A 17,213-nucleotide genomic window follows, 5' to 3' on the forward strand; every position below is an offset into this window, starting at 1 on the left:
TGACAACCCTGCCAACCTTTGTATCGTCTGCAAACTTGGACATTAAGCCCGATATACCATCATCAATATCATTTATAAATACAGAAAACAATAATGGACCCAACACTGAGCCCTGAGGGACTCCACTAATAACATCAGTCCACGATGAGCAGTGTCCATTGATTACCACTCTCTGTCTTCTCCCCCTCAACCACCCCTTTATCCATAGCAGCACTTTGCCTCCAATGTCACACTGCTCCAATTTGTGTAGCAGTCTTCCATGTGCAACAGTATCAAAAGCCTTTCTAAGATCCAAGTATATAATATCAAAGTTATTCCCTGCATCCAGTTCTTTTGTGACTGCATCATAGTATCCAATCAAGTTGGTCAGGCAAGACTTCCCCTTAACAAAACCATGCTGTGTCTGAGCTATAACTGAAGTCTTGTCTAAATGATCCTGCAGTGCTTCTTTAACCAGTGCCTCCATTAATTTTCCTGGAACAGAAGTTAAGCTCACAGGTCTATAATTACTTGTGTCAGCCTTTGATCCTCCTTTGTGAATTGGGGTCACATTTGCACATTTCCAGTCTATGGGTACCTCCCCTGAGTCCAAGGAAGCTCTCATAATTATGGCTAAGGGTTTGCTTACTTCCTTTGCTGCCTCCTTTAATATAGGTAGAACCTTTGTAACGTAGAACCACTGTATCGATGATTCGGCATGAATATCATATCTCATTAATTGTATCGTTGTGTGTGGGGGGGGGCGGATTCTAGTGTTTTAATTATGGTAAATAGTGGAAAATTCAAATCACATACGTTGGTGTGAACAGATTATTTTATTGTATATTATAAATAACTTTACAAACATAACAGTATAGTGTAAACTTAATAATGTAACAGAGGGGAGTCATTATCACAGGACAATCAGAAACAGAAAATTCCGCTTAAAACAAATCCACTTAAAATAGGAATCAAATTTTTATAATGTGTATTATGCACTTGTGCATAGTAAAAAATAGATTGAAGGAACTGAAAAATTAGAATTATTTTTTTGTTCATTTTTTATTATAATATGTTGAACAATTTGGTTAAGTTGGTTAAGTTAGGTTAAGTAAAATTTACTGAAGTTACACTATTTTTCAGTTTTAAGAATAAAGAATGAATGCAGAGTTGTTGGGGTTTTTTTCCGTATTTTTTCAGATAAATTTGTGGTGTGGCATTTAGTTATGTCTTTAACTTCACACTTAACTTTTGCTGCACGATTGTGAAGAGGGTTGTTCTCACAAAAATATTTGAGTCTGGTCAATTTTCTCAAGGGCGTCCTTTAATTCTTTAATTTAAAAATCCTCGTAACTGTGGGGACTTGGATAACGGAGAGCCTCTGTACATATAATGTAAACTCAATATTGTAGTATATATACAAATTTAATAACATAAACTTCATAAGGTAATACATAAAATGTAAACTTGATAGTGTTACACATTTAACTCCATAGTGTTATTACTGTACTTAAGTATATTAGCTTAGTGTAGAATTCTCAATTAAACTGAATTTTAATGGAAATCATGCCTCATACCAGAGTAGCACCCAAAGTAATAGGAGTGCTGTGACTCAGAAGAAAACTGAGGACATCCTCCAAATCACGGCCTTATGAAATGTACTACTTATTATTAGCCATATGGTGCAAGGAAGCCTGAGGCATTTGCTGCACCAGCCATAAAATTCCTGAGTTACCCCTGAGAGAGAGAGAGAGAGAGAGAGAGAGAGAGAGAGAGAGAGAGAGAGAGAGAGAGAGAGAGAGAGAGAGAGAGAGAGAGAGAGAGAGAGAGAGAGAGAGAGATGATATCCAGGCTTCAACTCAGCATTCTGATGGGCGTTTATGAGAGCTTGAAGAACAGGGTGAATACCCTCGAAGAATTAAATTGGGACCCATCAAGCTCTCAGCTGCCCACCTCAATGTCAGAGCTTACAATTCTCACATCAGGCATCGCAGTAGCAACTCCCAAGACAGAATGCACTGCTCTCACAGAAGGTAGCTATTGTCGGTGACTCCAATGTCAGGGAAACAGGAAATACAATTCAAACAGGATAGGTGGAATAGGACCATGGTAATGCTACAGTGGGAAAAATCTGATGACATTGTAGAGCAATCATTTTTTAAGGGCACAAAAGGTGATGTTGTACATGTCGGCACTAATGACATTAAGAGTAGGAGATCTGAGAATTTACTTAACAAGTATAAGGCAATTTTGAGAAAAAGTTGCAAGTTAGGGTGGAATTTGAAATTGAATTTGCAATTTTGCCCAGACACGATAGGAGGGAGTATGTGATGAGAACCTTGTCAGTCAATTCAACTGTGGAGAGAACTGTGCAAAGCTCATGGGGTGGAATTTTCTCTGTATGTCTGTGCTTGTTAACAGGCACTTCTACAGGGATGGGATACACTGAAACAGTGCAAGAATATTTGCTGATGCTATTAAGCAGTGTTAGGTGAGTTGGAAAACTACTAGCTTGGGGGAATACACAGACTAATAACATTAATAGTAGCCACAGGCAGAGGTAAAAAGTGACTCGTGCACTGCTTCTACTGGAACATGCAGCAGCCTGGAAAGCAAGGCATTGGAGTTTTCAAGTCCTGCTGGGGTCCTCCTCAGACAAACAAATATATGAGCTGCGTTAGGGTTAGTAAAAACAGTTGCATGTGCACTAATGCTAGAAGCACTGTAATTAAATTTTATGAATTTGAAAAGTGGGTCAAGTCATGAAAGACAAACTGTTGGGTTTTCAGAGACATGGTGTCAGATCTAAGTGATTAAGATTTTGAATATGGGGAATACAGTGTATACAGAAAGTACAGGAAAGGGTGTTGCATTACAAAAAATGTAATGCAGTGCATCCAATGGAGATGAGTTGCCAGTGCAGTTGAGATAGTTCGGTGTGACATCAGCACAAGGAAACGAAAAATGAAAGTGAGAGTGTGTTATATGCCTAATGATTGTGATGAGCATAAAAACAACTGTACGAATATATAGAGTAATCTAGTAAATAACAAGAATATCTTTATAATGGAGAATTTTAACATTCCAGATATTGACTGAACATTGTTTTTTACACCAGCATGTTAGAGAGGCAGTAAAAGAAAGCAATAATCTTGGTCTGATTATCAGCACTGAACCTTCATGCATTAAGAATCTGCAGATAAAAGACACTATGTAGTAATGCTAGTGTATACTGATCTGCTGTACACTTTAATACGTAATGACTGCCAGGGGCAAAGTTTTGTTATTGTTTGTTATTTGGTTTTTAGGAGCATTAGCAACTAAGGCCATATTGCTCCGGAAATCTGTGGTGGTCATTCTTTTGACCTTTCCACATCTTCCGTATTTGGTGGTGATGGGCTCGAACCCCGGTCTAATCAAGAAGCGTGTGCTACACACTGCTGCTCCTTCCCACCTGGCTACGGAGGCGCTCCAGGGGCAAAGGAAAGGGCTTTTGCTTTCATACAGATGATAATGGTCTCAGACAGTTATTAAATTCTATGTAGTTGGACCACCTAATGAAATTACCAACAACAAATTATAAACAGGAAACACTGAGGCATGTAATTAGGAAGCAACTAGTCATTGTATACTAACTAAGAAATACTGTTACGCTGCTTAGACCAAAATGGATGTCACATAAGTTTATCAAGTGGAAATCTGCTGTACACCAATGGAAACAGTGAAAAGAGAAAAGGTGGAGTTGGCTTTCTGGTCAATAAAGATATAAAAAAGCAACATTTTGGAATTGAAAAGTACATCATCAAGGTTGTCAAGACTGCTTCTCAGGATTTCTAAGAGGTACAAACTAAAGGTTATAATGATTTATGCACCAACATTGAGCCACGATTATGAAGAGGTTGAAAAAATGTGCACCGAAATTGTGAGACTTCTAGATGAACAGAAAAATCACTACACCATTATTATTTGTTATTATTATAAGCTACATGGTGCAAGGAAGCCTGAGGCTTATGCTGCACCAGCCAAAAAAAGAAAAATTCCCTGAGTTACCCCGAGAGAGATAGAGAGAGTCAAAAGTAGAAGGAACACTAAAAAAGAGAAGAATGATGATATCCAGCTCAGGACCCTGGGTGTGACAAGCCCATACTCACCAGATGTGAGCCCCTGGGGTTATGGGGGGACTTCAATGCTAAGATTGGAAAGAGATAAAACAGTGTAGAAAGGGAAACTATAGGAAATTTTGGAACTGGTGAAAGAAATGAAAAAGGTGAAAGACTTGTGGAATTTCAGGAATGTCAGTAATCAAAACTTTTTTTCAAGGAAAGTGTGAACAGAAAGTGAATATGGAAGAGCCCAAATGGATTAACAACTAATGAAATCGACTTCATCCATGCTAACAGAAGATATATTGTGGATGATGTTACTGTCCTAAACAAGGTAAATGTTGGAAGTGATCACAGAATGGTAAGATGCACACTTGATAAAAATGTAAAAACAACGTTATGATAGCCATGTGGTAATGTTGCAGACAGCCATTTTCTTCTTCCACAGTTCAAATCCATTTATTTAGGCTGCCGTAGCCGAGTGGTCAGGCATGTGGGTGCATAAGTACACATGCTTTGAGTGACCGGTGTTCAAGCTGTGACTGCTAAATATGGTGCTGTTTCTCGTATTCTCTCTATGTTGTGAACTTCTCTGACCATGTAGTCGTCCTGGAGTACAAACAGAAAATTTAAATTTATTTATTTTTATGTAAGAGAAGAAAATCTGACTCGTGTAAATAATAAGGTCTTTGAGATAACAGAAGAGGAGAAAAGGCAGTATGTACTGGAACTTAAGAACAGGTTTTGAGCTTCTGCAGACCTTTCGGGACCAAGATATCAACAAGGAATACAACTTCCTAAAAGTGATAAAGCCCGAGAAATCTATAGGTAAAAAGAAATCCAAAGAAAAAAATTAGTCAAGAAACACTTGTCATGATGAACGTAAGCCAACAAACGAAGAGCATGATAAACACTGACAAGGACAAAATTGAGTATACTGAGTTATGCAAAGCCATTAGAAAGAGACAGAGGACATAAAAAGATTTAACACAAGAAAAGTGGACAACCAGTAAAGGATAACAAAGGATTAAATCAGCAGTCATGAGCAGTAATACAGAAAGACAAATGATACTGAAGCTGAAGAATAGTGATAGTGTACTTATAATTAGCAGAGAAGGCAGAAGACTACTATAAAAAAATTATATAAGGAGCGAGGGAATGATAGATCACAAATTAGCCACACATGCGACATATCCGATATCCTTTCTGATGAGGTAGAACATGCATTGAAGAAAATGAAGAATCTGAAAGCCCCGGGTGAAGATGAAGTAGCTGTAGACTTGTTAAAATTGGGAGGAGCTCGTCACAAAATACATTAGGAAAGGCATCACATGCCTAAAGGAGTGGAATAACGAAATAATAATTTTGCTACATAAGAAAAGAGATAAATCAGAAATTGGAAATCATAGACCAGTTAGCTTGTTGTCCCACATATACAAGTTATAAGTTGTTCATAAGGGTCATTACTAACAGATTAGAAAGAATAGTTGATGAGAATCAACCGAAAGAGCAAGCTGGCTTTAGGACAGGATTCTCAACTATGGATCACCTTCACATAATATCGCAGCTAATGGAGAAAACAAATGAATATAAAACTCCAAAATGCTTGGCATTTGTGGATTATGAAAGGCATTTGACTCCATTCAGCATAAGGCAATGTTTCGGACAATGGAAAGACAAGGCATAGACATCCCATACATTATGACTTTGGAGAAAATATATGAGAATGCTACCTCCTTTATTAGACTAGACAAAGACAGTAGCAAATTTAAAATTGAGAAAGGAGTTCAACAAGGAGACAATATCTTTGAAGTTGTTTACTACTGCCCTTGAGGAAGCTTTCAGAAGATTAGACTGGTTGCAGAAAGGAGTTATTTTGAATGGTGAATATCTAAACCATTTACAATTTGCAGATGATATTATGATCATAAGCCGTGATCCCAAAGAATTAAGAGGAAAATCTTAATCAGTTATGCAGAGTTAGTAAGGATTTCGGGCTAAAGATGAATATGGCTAAAACAAAAGTAATGATGAACAAGTATGCCACAGAAAGGGATATAATCATTGAAGGAGCAGTAATTGAAAAGGTGGATTCAGCTTTTCAATTACTGGGACAAGCCATTAGTTGTAATAATGATAAGTGGCTGGAAGTCAAGAGAGCAAAAGGAAGGAATAAAATTCAAACATAATAAAAATACATACATATATTAGATTATTCGGTTAATTTGTTAACCATTCTCAGTCAAACTGACAATTAAGAGTGGAACATGAGGGTGTGTACTGCCAATCATGTACATGAACTGCTTGATTAATTGTTGGATGTTAAAGCCCGTGGACATTGCCAACGTTTGTCGTTAATCAAAATGGTTGCTTCGATGATAGGGTGGACACGACATCCACTGCTCCTGTTGACTGAGGTATTAGAGCATGTGATGTTCACCGACTCCAACCAGGCGCATCGTCGGGACCTATCTACAATCAAGACATCGCGGTGTGGGTCAATGTCGTGGTGGGTTGCCCAAACGTGTTCGGCAATGGCCGGGTGTTCTACATCTGCTAAGCGGATTGCTCTTTTGTGTTCCGAAAGACGTTTTCCGAGCCGTCTCCCAGTTTCCCCAATGTAGCACCTAGTGCAGTTACGGCCAGAGATTTGAAAAAGTCAAATCATATGAAGAGGTTACAGATAAGACTGCAGAGCTACCTGAGTTGGAGGTTGATGCCAAAAATGTGGAGGAGTTAATACAGGAAGAAGAGAGGGAATTATCTAACAAAGAACTTATTGACTTGCAGGCAGCGATAGTGAAAGAAGAAAATGCTGATGATGCTCAAGATGAACCAAACAAGGAGCCGAGATGCTTCATCACCAGAGAGGTGGCAGTGGCATTTCTTGAAATTGCATTGGCAATGGAGAGGTCTGAGAAGATGGATCCTAACAGTGAATGATTCTTAAAAGTTAAGAGGGGTGAATGATATGCTTGTTTGCTACACTACAAAGAAACCTATGATGAAAAAAAAAAAAAAGAAGAAGCCACCGTCCAGTCATCCATTAATATGTTCTTTTATAAATACAATAAATAATTCTATTTACATGTTCGTTGAACGCTTTTCTTTTTTGATTCAATTAATTCAGCGAGCATAGTTGCAGTGCTGCACAAGCATGGGATAAATTCCAACTTATGTAGCGTTCCGCAGAACACAACCCTTACGTAAGTCGGGGAGTTCCTGTAATTTACAAAACACAATATCACAGAAGTTACTTTTCAAGAAAATCATACCTTAACGTAAGAACTTGTTTGAAACATCAACAATAACACTCACGTATAGTTTTCGTCTTGTATTTGTTGGAATCATAATCAGCTCCAATTACTTCAACTTCCACAAAAGGGCTAACAATTCCACGGCCAGCTTTCATAAGGTGTCTAGCAGCTATAATCTTCAAAACAAATCAGTAAAGGAATTAAATAATTTTAAGCAAGTGTATACCATAAGTACACAGAAAAAGAAACTTATTTGTGCAACACAAGATTAAATTTTTGTTAAAAAAAAATTATGTCTGCAGTTTATCACTGGTAATTTTCTACTTCAAAAAGAGATTACCTTTATAGTAACTGTAATTGGTTCTACATCTCTAATGGTCTCTCTGTTGTATGGATCATAATTATCATCAAACATATAATCTGGCCTTAATACATATCCACATCTATAAAAAAAAAAAAAAATATCAGACATGTAGTATTCAAATGAAGGTTAAGTATTAAATCTGAACAAATACGAGGTCAATCAAAAGGACCTCCAACACTCATACACATAAATAGATATCTCAATAATTCTCTAATATGCACATAGAATAGCAAATACTGCATTGCATAATCAACTATTAAAGCTCTTAATTCCAACATGCAATTTTGTGTCAGAGTGATAAGTATCTTCTTCCAGTCACATAGCTCCCTGAGGAGCTGTTGTGGCCACCAACAAATTCCTCCAACTGCATCCATTGTGTGCTATACAAGCAGCATTGCAAAGTGACATGCCCAGAAGTTCAGTGATCCATCCTTCCACCTATTTGCAGGTCTTCCTCCGCACCTCTTCCCCTCGATTTTTCCTTCCATTATATTCTTCAACAGAAAGTTTTTCCATCTTACTATATTACCAAAAAACTTGAGTTTTCTTTTGTTGATGCTATGAAGAAGAATTTTAGTCCTGCCAATTTTATTTAATACCCACTCATTTGTTCTTCGATCCAAGTAAGAAATACGCAGTATTCTCCTGTAACGCCACATTTCAAATGCCTCAATTTTCTTCCTATCAACTCTTTTCAGATTCCATCTTTCACATCCATAAGTAGCAGCTGGAAAAATTAACGAATCAATGATACTCAGTTTCATCTTTTGGGGCAGATCTTGATCTCTCCATAATTTTGTGAGATCAGTGACCAATGTTTTAGCAATTGCCTGTCATCTCTTACATTGTTTGAGCAGTCACTATTTTTATTTATTCTTGACCCAAATAATCAAATTTATCAACTTCTTCAATATCTTGCCCATTAACCTTCACTTTACTGGAATCGAGACTATCACCTACCACCATAATTTCAGTTTTACACACATTCAGAAATAATCCTTTTTTCTTACTTGCTTCACATACTCTCCTCAGAGTTTCTTTAAGATGATCCTTAGAATTATAAATTAGCACAGTATCATCTGCATAATGAAGGTTGTTTACCTTCAGTCCTCCAATTTTGATGCCAGTCTCTAAATCTTCCAAAGCTTCACGCATGATATCTTCAACATAAAGATTAAAAAGGTGAGGCGACAAAATACAGCCCTGCCCGACACCATTACCTATTGTGAAAAAAGTTCGTGTTTCCCATGTTTGTTCTCACAGTTCCAGTAGCTTAATCAGCTGAATTATGTAGATTGGGAAACCCATAATAGTCACCATTTCCCATAGTTTCTCATGTTGAACACAATCAAATGCTTTTGCATAATCTATAAAACACAAAACGACTGGAACATTGAATTCTTTGCATTTTTCAATAATCAGTCGTACACTTAAGATCTGATCTCTGGTTCCTCTACCCCTCTGAAACCTGCTTGCTCTTCTGGCATTTCTTCAAGTTTTATTGAGATTCTGTTCAATATGATTTTAAGAAGAATCTTGCTAGCGTGAGAAATTAGGCTAATAGTCCTGTAATTTGAGTAAATTTACAGATCTCCTATTTTTGGTAAGGGGATGAAAAATTAATTTCTTCCAATCTGATGGCCACCATCCTGTTTTCCAAATTTTTACAATCATTTTATGAAAAAAACTCAGCACCCTTCACACCAGTAGCTTTAATCAATTTTGCTGGGATTTCATCAATTCCAGGTGACTTGCCACACATTAGTTCTTTTATGGCTTTTTTGACTTCTCCCTTCAATGGAACTGGTTCATGATCACACTCTTGAAAAGGGGGTGTCAGATCATTAGTGCCAGCAGGTGCTTGGAAGAGCTGCTCAGAGTATTTTTCAAATAGGCTTATGGGGTTGGGTATATTCATGCTATAATTCTAAGTGTTTTTCACCAACCGTATGTTGAAATACCAAAATAAAACAAAAGCCAAAAATTTTGATAACTTTATAATTAAGCTTACAATAAATTACTATTTACAGTGGAGCCGACCGGGCTAGCCGAGTGGGTAAAGTACCTGCCCGGCAACCCAAAGGTCGCGGGTTCGATTCCCGCCTCGGGCTTGGATCAAAGTACTGCAAAAACCTTCGGAGGTGCAATATGGCCACAGAAGCCGATGCGCCAACAACTACCAAATCAAAAAAAAAAAAAAAAAAAATATTTACAGTGGATAGAAAACAAATAAAATATCATAAAATACAATAAAATATACAGGATTAAGAACGATAAAATATATAGGATTAAAAGCAATTAGATAACTGAAGCTTTCTAAGGCTCCGCCTTCTTCCTCAACAGTATGCTTTTTTACTTTACAGTGCAACTTTAAATACCCGCAGGTTCACGGCATATATCACGTGGTTCAATGGCACGTGCACTGTTCTCATGCGTGTTGGAACCCAAAGTGGCTCGGGAGTGCGTCAGGTGGAATCGTTCATTCCCTCTAAGAATCACTGCCTCAAAGAGGGGATGAATACGCATACCCCTGTCTCTATTAATGTTGTTCTCAATGGAACTAATCCGCAACCTCGAGCCACTTGCGGCCCCAAAACCTATGCACCCGATCAATGATAACTGCTTCGTCCAGGGAGATTTGATGCTGCATCTCCCAAAAGTGTTCGGCTACGGTGGATTTTCCATAGTCCGCATTCCTTATCGCCTTTGTGTGCTCCCTCAGATGATCCTTGAGACGCCGCTTTGTTTCCCCCACATACCATTCCCCACAATCTGGGCACTTAATGCTATAGATGACCCCATTTGTATTTTCGTTTGGAATGGGGTCTTTCACCTGTGACATGATTGTGTGCAGCTTCCGACTTGGAAGCTGCACACAGTGTGTCTGGTAGTTTCGTAATACCCGAGCTATATGCTCGGTTAGACCTGGATAGTAGGGAATGTACGTGGTGGCTATCGGTGTAAAAGACTCGCCTCTCCTCTGTTCTCCTCTAATATATTTCTCTATGATCTTCTTGGGGGTAGCCACACCTCAGGAGATCCGCCGTAACGCGCTCATACTCTTTCTTTCTATCCTCGGAGGTACTGCAATGTGACTGTGCCCTGTCTGTTAGTGCTCTAATCACACTATTCTTGTGATGGTTGGCCTGAGATGAATTATAATGTGAATATTGGCCTTTACACATGGGTTTTTCTATAAACCTTGGTCTTTAAATACGGGCCTTCTCTGCCAACATATCCAAGAACGGCAAGACCCCTCCTTCTTCTACCTCCGAGGTGAATTGTATGAACGGGGAGAAGCCATTAAGAAAATTCAACATCTCATCTTCCCTCCCCTTTCGAATAATTGAGAATGTATCATTCACGTATCTCTTCCACGGACGCACAGGGAGAACCATATCATTAAATAATCTAACCTCGAGCACCCCCATAGCCAGATTAGCTATAATCGTACTAATGGGGGGGAGCCCATAGCTGCACCGTGAACCTGCTTCCTGCTTATACACAGTGTCACAAAACACCATAGTGGTGTTTGAGAGACATAATTCTATGCCCTTACAAATATCTTCCAAACTTAGTTGTGTTCTACTGCTTAAGGTGGTATCTCTCTATAGGGCCATGCGTGCACAACGCACCCTATGGTCAATTGGAATACATGTAAACAGGGATGTCATGTCAAAAGATGTCATAATTTCATTTTCTTCTATATGTTGCTCTCTTATAAAATGTACAAAATCCTAGCTGTCCCTGACACTAAACTCAGAAAGTCCTACTAACAGTGACAACAATTTGGCCAGGAAACCAGATAGTGCATACGTGCGACTGCCTATAAACAAAACTATGGGCCTGAGTGGAACACCCACTTTGTGTATTTTGGGCAGGCCATAGAATCTCGGCATTTGGCTTCCTGTTACATGTAGCAACCAATACTGCTCCTTAGAAATCTTATTAGTCTTTAACCAGCCCTGCACTATTCTATTAATCTGATGTTCTAGGTTCAACAATGGATTTTTTTGAATAATCTTATAAGTTGCTCTATCATTCAACAAGTATAATGCTTTGCCTAAATATACCTCCTTATCCAGAACCACCGTTACGCTGCCTTTATCCGCCGGTAGGACCACAGTACTATCACCTTGCTTGAGACCCTTAAGTGCTAATTTTTGCCTAACATTAAGATTAGAGGGAGCTTTCTTAGCTTGACTTAAAATGGCTGCTGTCTTTACCTGAATTTTGTTAGCCACGTGCTCTGGTAACTTATTTACTGCTCTCCCAATGCCCATCGCTATCTCTGCAATGGCCAATTTGGGCAGAATCATAGCAAACCTAGTCCCTAGATTTAAGACCTCTTCCTATTCTTCAGTCAATTGCTTACTGCTTAAATTAACTATAAAATTGTTAGCAGTATTATTTTCAACATTACCTCTGGTCGTGGCTTGTTCCCTAAGTCTATCAAACTTACTCATTTGTCTCTGTCTGTAGATGTCAGAGATCTGTCTTGCTTTCCTCGACACCTCACTAATGACAAATGCGTTGAAGTCACCCTCTCACTTATCTTGCTTAAACACTTTCTTTTGTCTCTCCTAATATGGTACAGACTCCTATGTAACTTCTTAATCCAAATACTTAGAAACTTCTTCTGGTACCACTTAGAAATATTAAACAACCGTTCATCTTCAAAGGGGAGTTTAACCTGAAACCCTCGTGGTATGAGGCCATATGTCTTGAACCGATGGGCAAACCTCAAGTGTTGTTCATGCTTAACCTCTTTAACACTATGCTTCTGGAATTCTCTGATGCACCGCACTACTAAATGGCCATAACATCTAACCAATTCTTCAAATAGGCCTCTGGGGTTGGGTATATTCATGCTATAATTCTAAGTGTTTTTCACCAACCGTATGTTGAAATACCAAAATAAAACGAAAGCCAAAAATTTTGATAACTTTATAATTAAGCTTACTATAAATTACTATTTACAGTAGATATAAAACAAAATAAAATATCATGAAATACAGGATTAAGAGCGATAAAATACAATAAAATATACAGGATTAAAAGCGATAAAATAACTGAAGCTTTCGAAGGCTCCGCCTTCTTCCTCAACAGTATGCTTTTTTACTTTACAGTGCAACTTTAAATACCTGCAGGTTTACTGCACATATCACGTGGTTCAATGGCATGTGCACTGTTCTCATGCAGCATATTTTATTGTATTTTATGATATTTTATTTGTTTTATATCCACTGTAAATAGTAATTTATTGTAAGCTTAATTATAAAGTTATCAAAATTTTTGGCTTTCGTTTTATTTTGGTATTTCAACATATGGTTGGTGAAAAACACTTAAAATTATAGCATGCTCACAGTATTCTTTCCACCTTCCTTTGATTGTGTTCTCCTCTGTTAAAATTTCCCCTTTGGAGTCTTAATTACATTAAGTTTTGGTTGGAACTTTTGTGTCTTAAGGACTTAATTACATTATACATCCTTTTAGTGTTGTTTCGTTCGTTTGTTGTGGTATTCGATTTCTTTACACTGTTTATTGATATTAGTAAATTAAGAGGAGTTTACCTCAATATAGTACGTGGAACACTTCCGTATGATACCCTGGAGGGTATCATACGGAAGTGTTCCACGTACTATATTGAGGTAAACTCCTCTTATTAATTTACTAATATTATTATCAACGTAGAACATATTGAGTATTACAGCTCTGATTCATACTATCTAACTGTTTATTGATATAATCCTGTTTGTCCTGGCTTAAACAGCATTTGATGACTTTTCTTAGTTCCTGATACTCTGTTTCCTTGTACACACTGGATTTTTGCAGTTCTTTTCTGTTCAATAAGTTTAAAAGTGGCTTCTGTAATCCAAGGCTTCTTGATCTTTGATCTTTCTCTAATGTGTCTATTTGCTGAATCCTTGATAATGCTTTTTGTATTTTCCCACATTTTCTCAGGCAGCATATAGTCATCTAGTTCTAATAGAGCTTGAAAACGATTGCCTGTTTCAAGCGTATAATCGTTTGGAATATTTTCTACAACCAGTCATCTAGGGAAAACCTCATTCATGATCTTTTCAGCTTCAGCTTGAGAACGATGTGGAATAGCTGATGATCACTGCCACAGTCTGCTCCAGGAAGTGTTTTTGCTGTGATTACACTGGAACGCCACCTTTGCTGCATAAGGATATAATCAATCTGATTCCTTGTTTTATGATCAGGAGATTTCCATGTGTAGAGCCTTCTCGGGTACTGCTGAAAGCAGGTGTTACATAAGACAAGACTGTTCAGATGACAAAATTCAATTAAACTTTCACCCCGCTCATTTCTAGCACCAAGACCAAACCTAACCACATTCTGGACTAGAAGAAACTGTCTTGCCTATTTTTGCATAAGTATACTGATCAGCAATCATGTACATGACCTTAAGAACAATATGGTAATATGATTAATAACAGCAAGCATCAAGTAATGTGGGAATCAGAGAATGTTTGATATATGGAGAATACTGCTTGTCAGCAACAGCAATAAAAAATGATGGAGCAAGCAACTGATGGGCATGTTACAGTGAGAGATGTCAAGTGGCCTGGCCAGTAGCAAAGAATCGTTGCACCAGAGACAGGCAACACTAGTGTACTGATGAACTTGCTGGAGCTTAGCTACAGATTGGAGTAAACTATTCTTCTACAGTTGTATTATCAGTTACCTTGTGCCTAAAATGGATTCCAAAATGTCTGGCAGAAAAACAAAATCAAGCATCAAGACTTGACACATCTACTTTGGTATGTACCAAAGGTAACAGAGTTTTGTGTTATACTGTCATCATTACAAACCAGAAACTGATTGCCAAAAGTGTCAGTGGAAGAACAGGATGAAAACTGCACCTGCGGCTTGAAAAGCTAAGTTAACCTTTCTTTTTGAATTCATAGAACAGAAAAAAAAAAAGAGTTTGCATGGTATTTGTAGTGGCAAATGATGCAAGAAAACAAGCTTACACAGCAAAACCCAAAAAACAAAACAAAACCAACACTTCTCATATCACCTGTCTAATCCTGCTAACGGTCTGTCTAGTTCTTCCTTGGATTTATTCAAACTACTTACTTTCAGGCACCAGATGGAAGTTTGTTCAACAATCACTTACCTGACTGAAGGCAAATTTACACATATCTATCCTGCAACTGTCCTTCCTCAATTTGAATTTATGTCCCATCATGAGTAGTCTCTGAGCAAGAGGAAGGATGCCATCAGCACTGAACTTACTAAATCCATTCAGTCTTAAAGCTTAACACATTAAGCCTTAAACACCCCAATCACACCTCATCTTGAGACTAGGCACCTTCAAGGTGTGTAGTCTCATGATACTGTAACAAAAGGGTGCTCTTAGTAAGAGTGCCCTTTTGTTGAGTGCTCCCTTGCTAATCTTGTTGCTCTTCTCTGCACCTGTTCCAACAGATCCATATCCTTCCTAAAATGAGACTTCCAGACCTGTAGGCAGTATTCAAGTTGTGGACTAACCATTTCCTTATACAATGGGATAATCACCTCTCTGTTTCTCCTGGCATAAGTCCTGTATGTCATACTACACAGTTGGTATGTTATTCTGAGATTACTGCTACTCATATGCAGTATCTTGCATTTGTCAATGTTAAACTTCAATTGCAATTTCTCAGCTCATTTGCCTGGTTTTTCTAGAGCTTGTTGCAGTAGAATACCCTGATTACTGTCATTAACCACCCTGCCAACCTATGTATCAGACAGACTTGATATGCCTTCAATAGTATCATGAATAAATAAAGAAAACAATAATTGGCCTAGCATTGAACTCTGAGTAACTCCCCTAATAACAGTAGCCCAACAACAACAGTGCCAATTGATAACCACTCATTGCCTTCTCCCACTTAACCATCCTTTTATTCATAGCAGCAACTTGCCTCTAATGCCACAATGCTTAAATTTGTTCAGCGGTCTTTTATGTGGAATAGTGTAAGAAGCAAAGCTTTTCTGAAATCTAAGTATATGATGTCAAAATTATTTTTTGCATCCAGTTCTTTTGTTACACAAAATATTGGGTTTCATTGGATAATATTTGCACATTATACAGTGAAATTGGCCAGACGAGGCTGCTCCTTAATAAATCCATGCTGTGAGATTGCCTTCATGTCTGGATGGTCCCACACTGTTTCTTTAATCAGTAACTCCATTATTATCCCTGAAACAGGAAGTCAAGCTAAAAGGCCTGTAATTACTCACATTACTTACCCTTTGATCCCATTTGTGAATTCTGGATACATTTGCATATCTCCAGTCCATAGGGACCTCTCCTTAATACAAGGCTGCTCCCATTATTATAGCTATAGGTTTGCTTACTTCTTTTGCTGCGTCATTTAATATAACTGGTTAGATCTCATCCACCCCAATTGCCTCTTTTACATTTAGCTTCAAGAATTTCTCTTCCATTCTCCTCTCTTATCACAAAATCATTTATCTCCCAGTTAGAATTCGATACACTTCTGGCATCCTCATCCCTAAAAAAAAGTGCTCATGTGTGAATGTCAAGGAAAAATATCTATTCAGTTTGTCAGCAACCTGAGCAAATTCTTCTTTGCTAGAGGCTTCTTGTACTCTGCCTCGGCTTGCCTAACATTTCTACAAGACACTAATCCATTTACACAAGGTCATTAAAAAAAAATGCATTAAGGATTGCTGTACAGAGAAAAGTGATATTCTCTAAGGTAATACCAAGCTCCACATGGTACAAATGACAAGTGGACTTTTATTTGCATCTCCCCCAACCCACAAAATCCAAATTTAGCTTTGAGCTTTACCAAAATCTTTCCTTTGAGCACTTCCATTGGTCTTTACGATTTTGTATTTTTTTGCAGGTGCAGAATCCCACATGTAGAAGCAGGGGTGCGCCAACGGTGTTTGCCACCTGGGTGCAAGAAATAATTTGCCACCCTTTAGGCCTTTTACATCAACTGCTTTCTCGTCAGTCGCTGAAAAGTTAATGAAGAAGAGTTTGATTTGTATGTTCATTTCTTATTTTGAAGACTAAATGGACAAGGCATAATATGTTATGGGTTGAAATTAACTATATAATATTGGTGTAAATACACCAATTAACCACCCACTGGCTAAAGGCAGTTTACGCAAAAGTTTAACTACATATAGTAGTGTAAAGGCATCATTTGATTTTATCTCATATTGTGGCTACCTTCACAACGAGATACCAGGTATTGCACTACTTCAAATAAAAAACGCTTCTCTAACGGAGGAGACTACTGTTATTTATTCTCAGTCGGCACCACCACCCAGATATATTTCAAAACTTGCTGGCTCACTCATCGGTAAGTGCACTACTTTGAATAAACAACGCTTCTCTATTAGAGAAGCATTGTTTATTCGAAGTAGTGCAATACCTGGTATCTCGTTGTGAAGGTAGCCACAGTATGAGATAAAATAATGATGCCTTTACACTACTACATGTAGTTAAAATATGGTGTA

General features: G+C 37.9%; 1 protein-coding gene across 1 annotated transcript in view; it reads right to left on the reverse strand.

Moving 5' to 3' along the window:
- The window catches only part of sl (small wing phospholipase C gamma 1), a 602,812-nt gene that overhangs the window by 61,586 nt on the left and 524,013 nt on the right, over window positions 1–17,213 (reverse strand). Inside the window, exons 27-28 of the mRNA XM_090377657.1 lie at window positions 7,680–7,782; window positions 7,401–7,515 (exon numbers count right to left, since the gene is read on the reverse strand). Of these exons, the coding sequence (XP_090233783.1) occupies window positions 7,401–7,515; window positions 7,680–7,782 (218 nt within the window). The remainder of the gene's footprint in view (window positions 1–7,400; window positions 7,516–7,679; window positions 7,783–17,213) is intronic.

The sequence above is a fragment of the Mastigoproctus giganteus genome, chromosome 7 (genome assembly GCF_048544385.1).
Source record: "Mastigoproctus giganteus isolate SK-2022 chromosome 7, ASM4854438v1, whole genome shotgun sequence".
Taxonomy (NCBI): Eukaryota; Metazoa; Arthropoda; class Arachnida; order Uropygi; family Thelyphonidae; genus Mastigoproctus; species Mastigoproctus giganteus.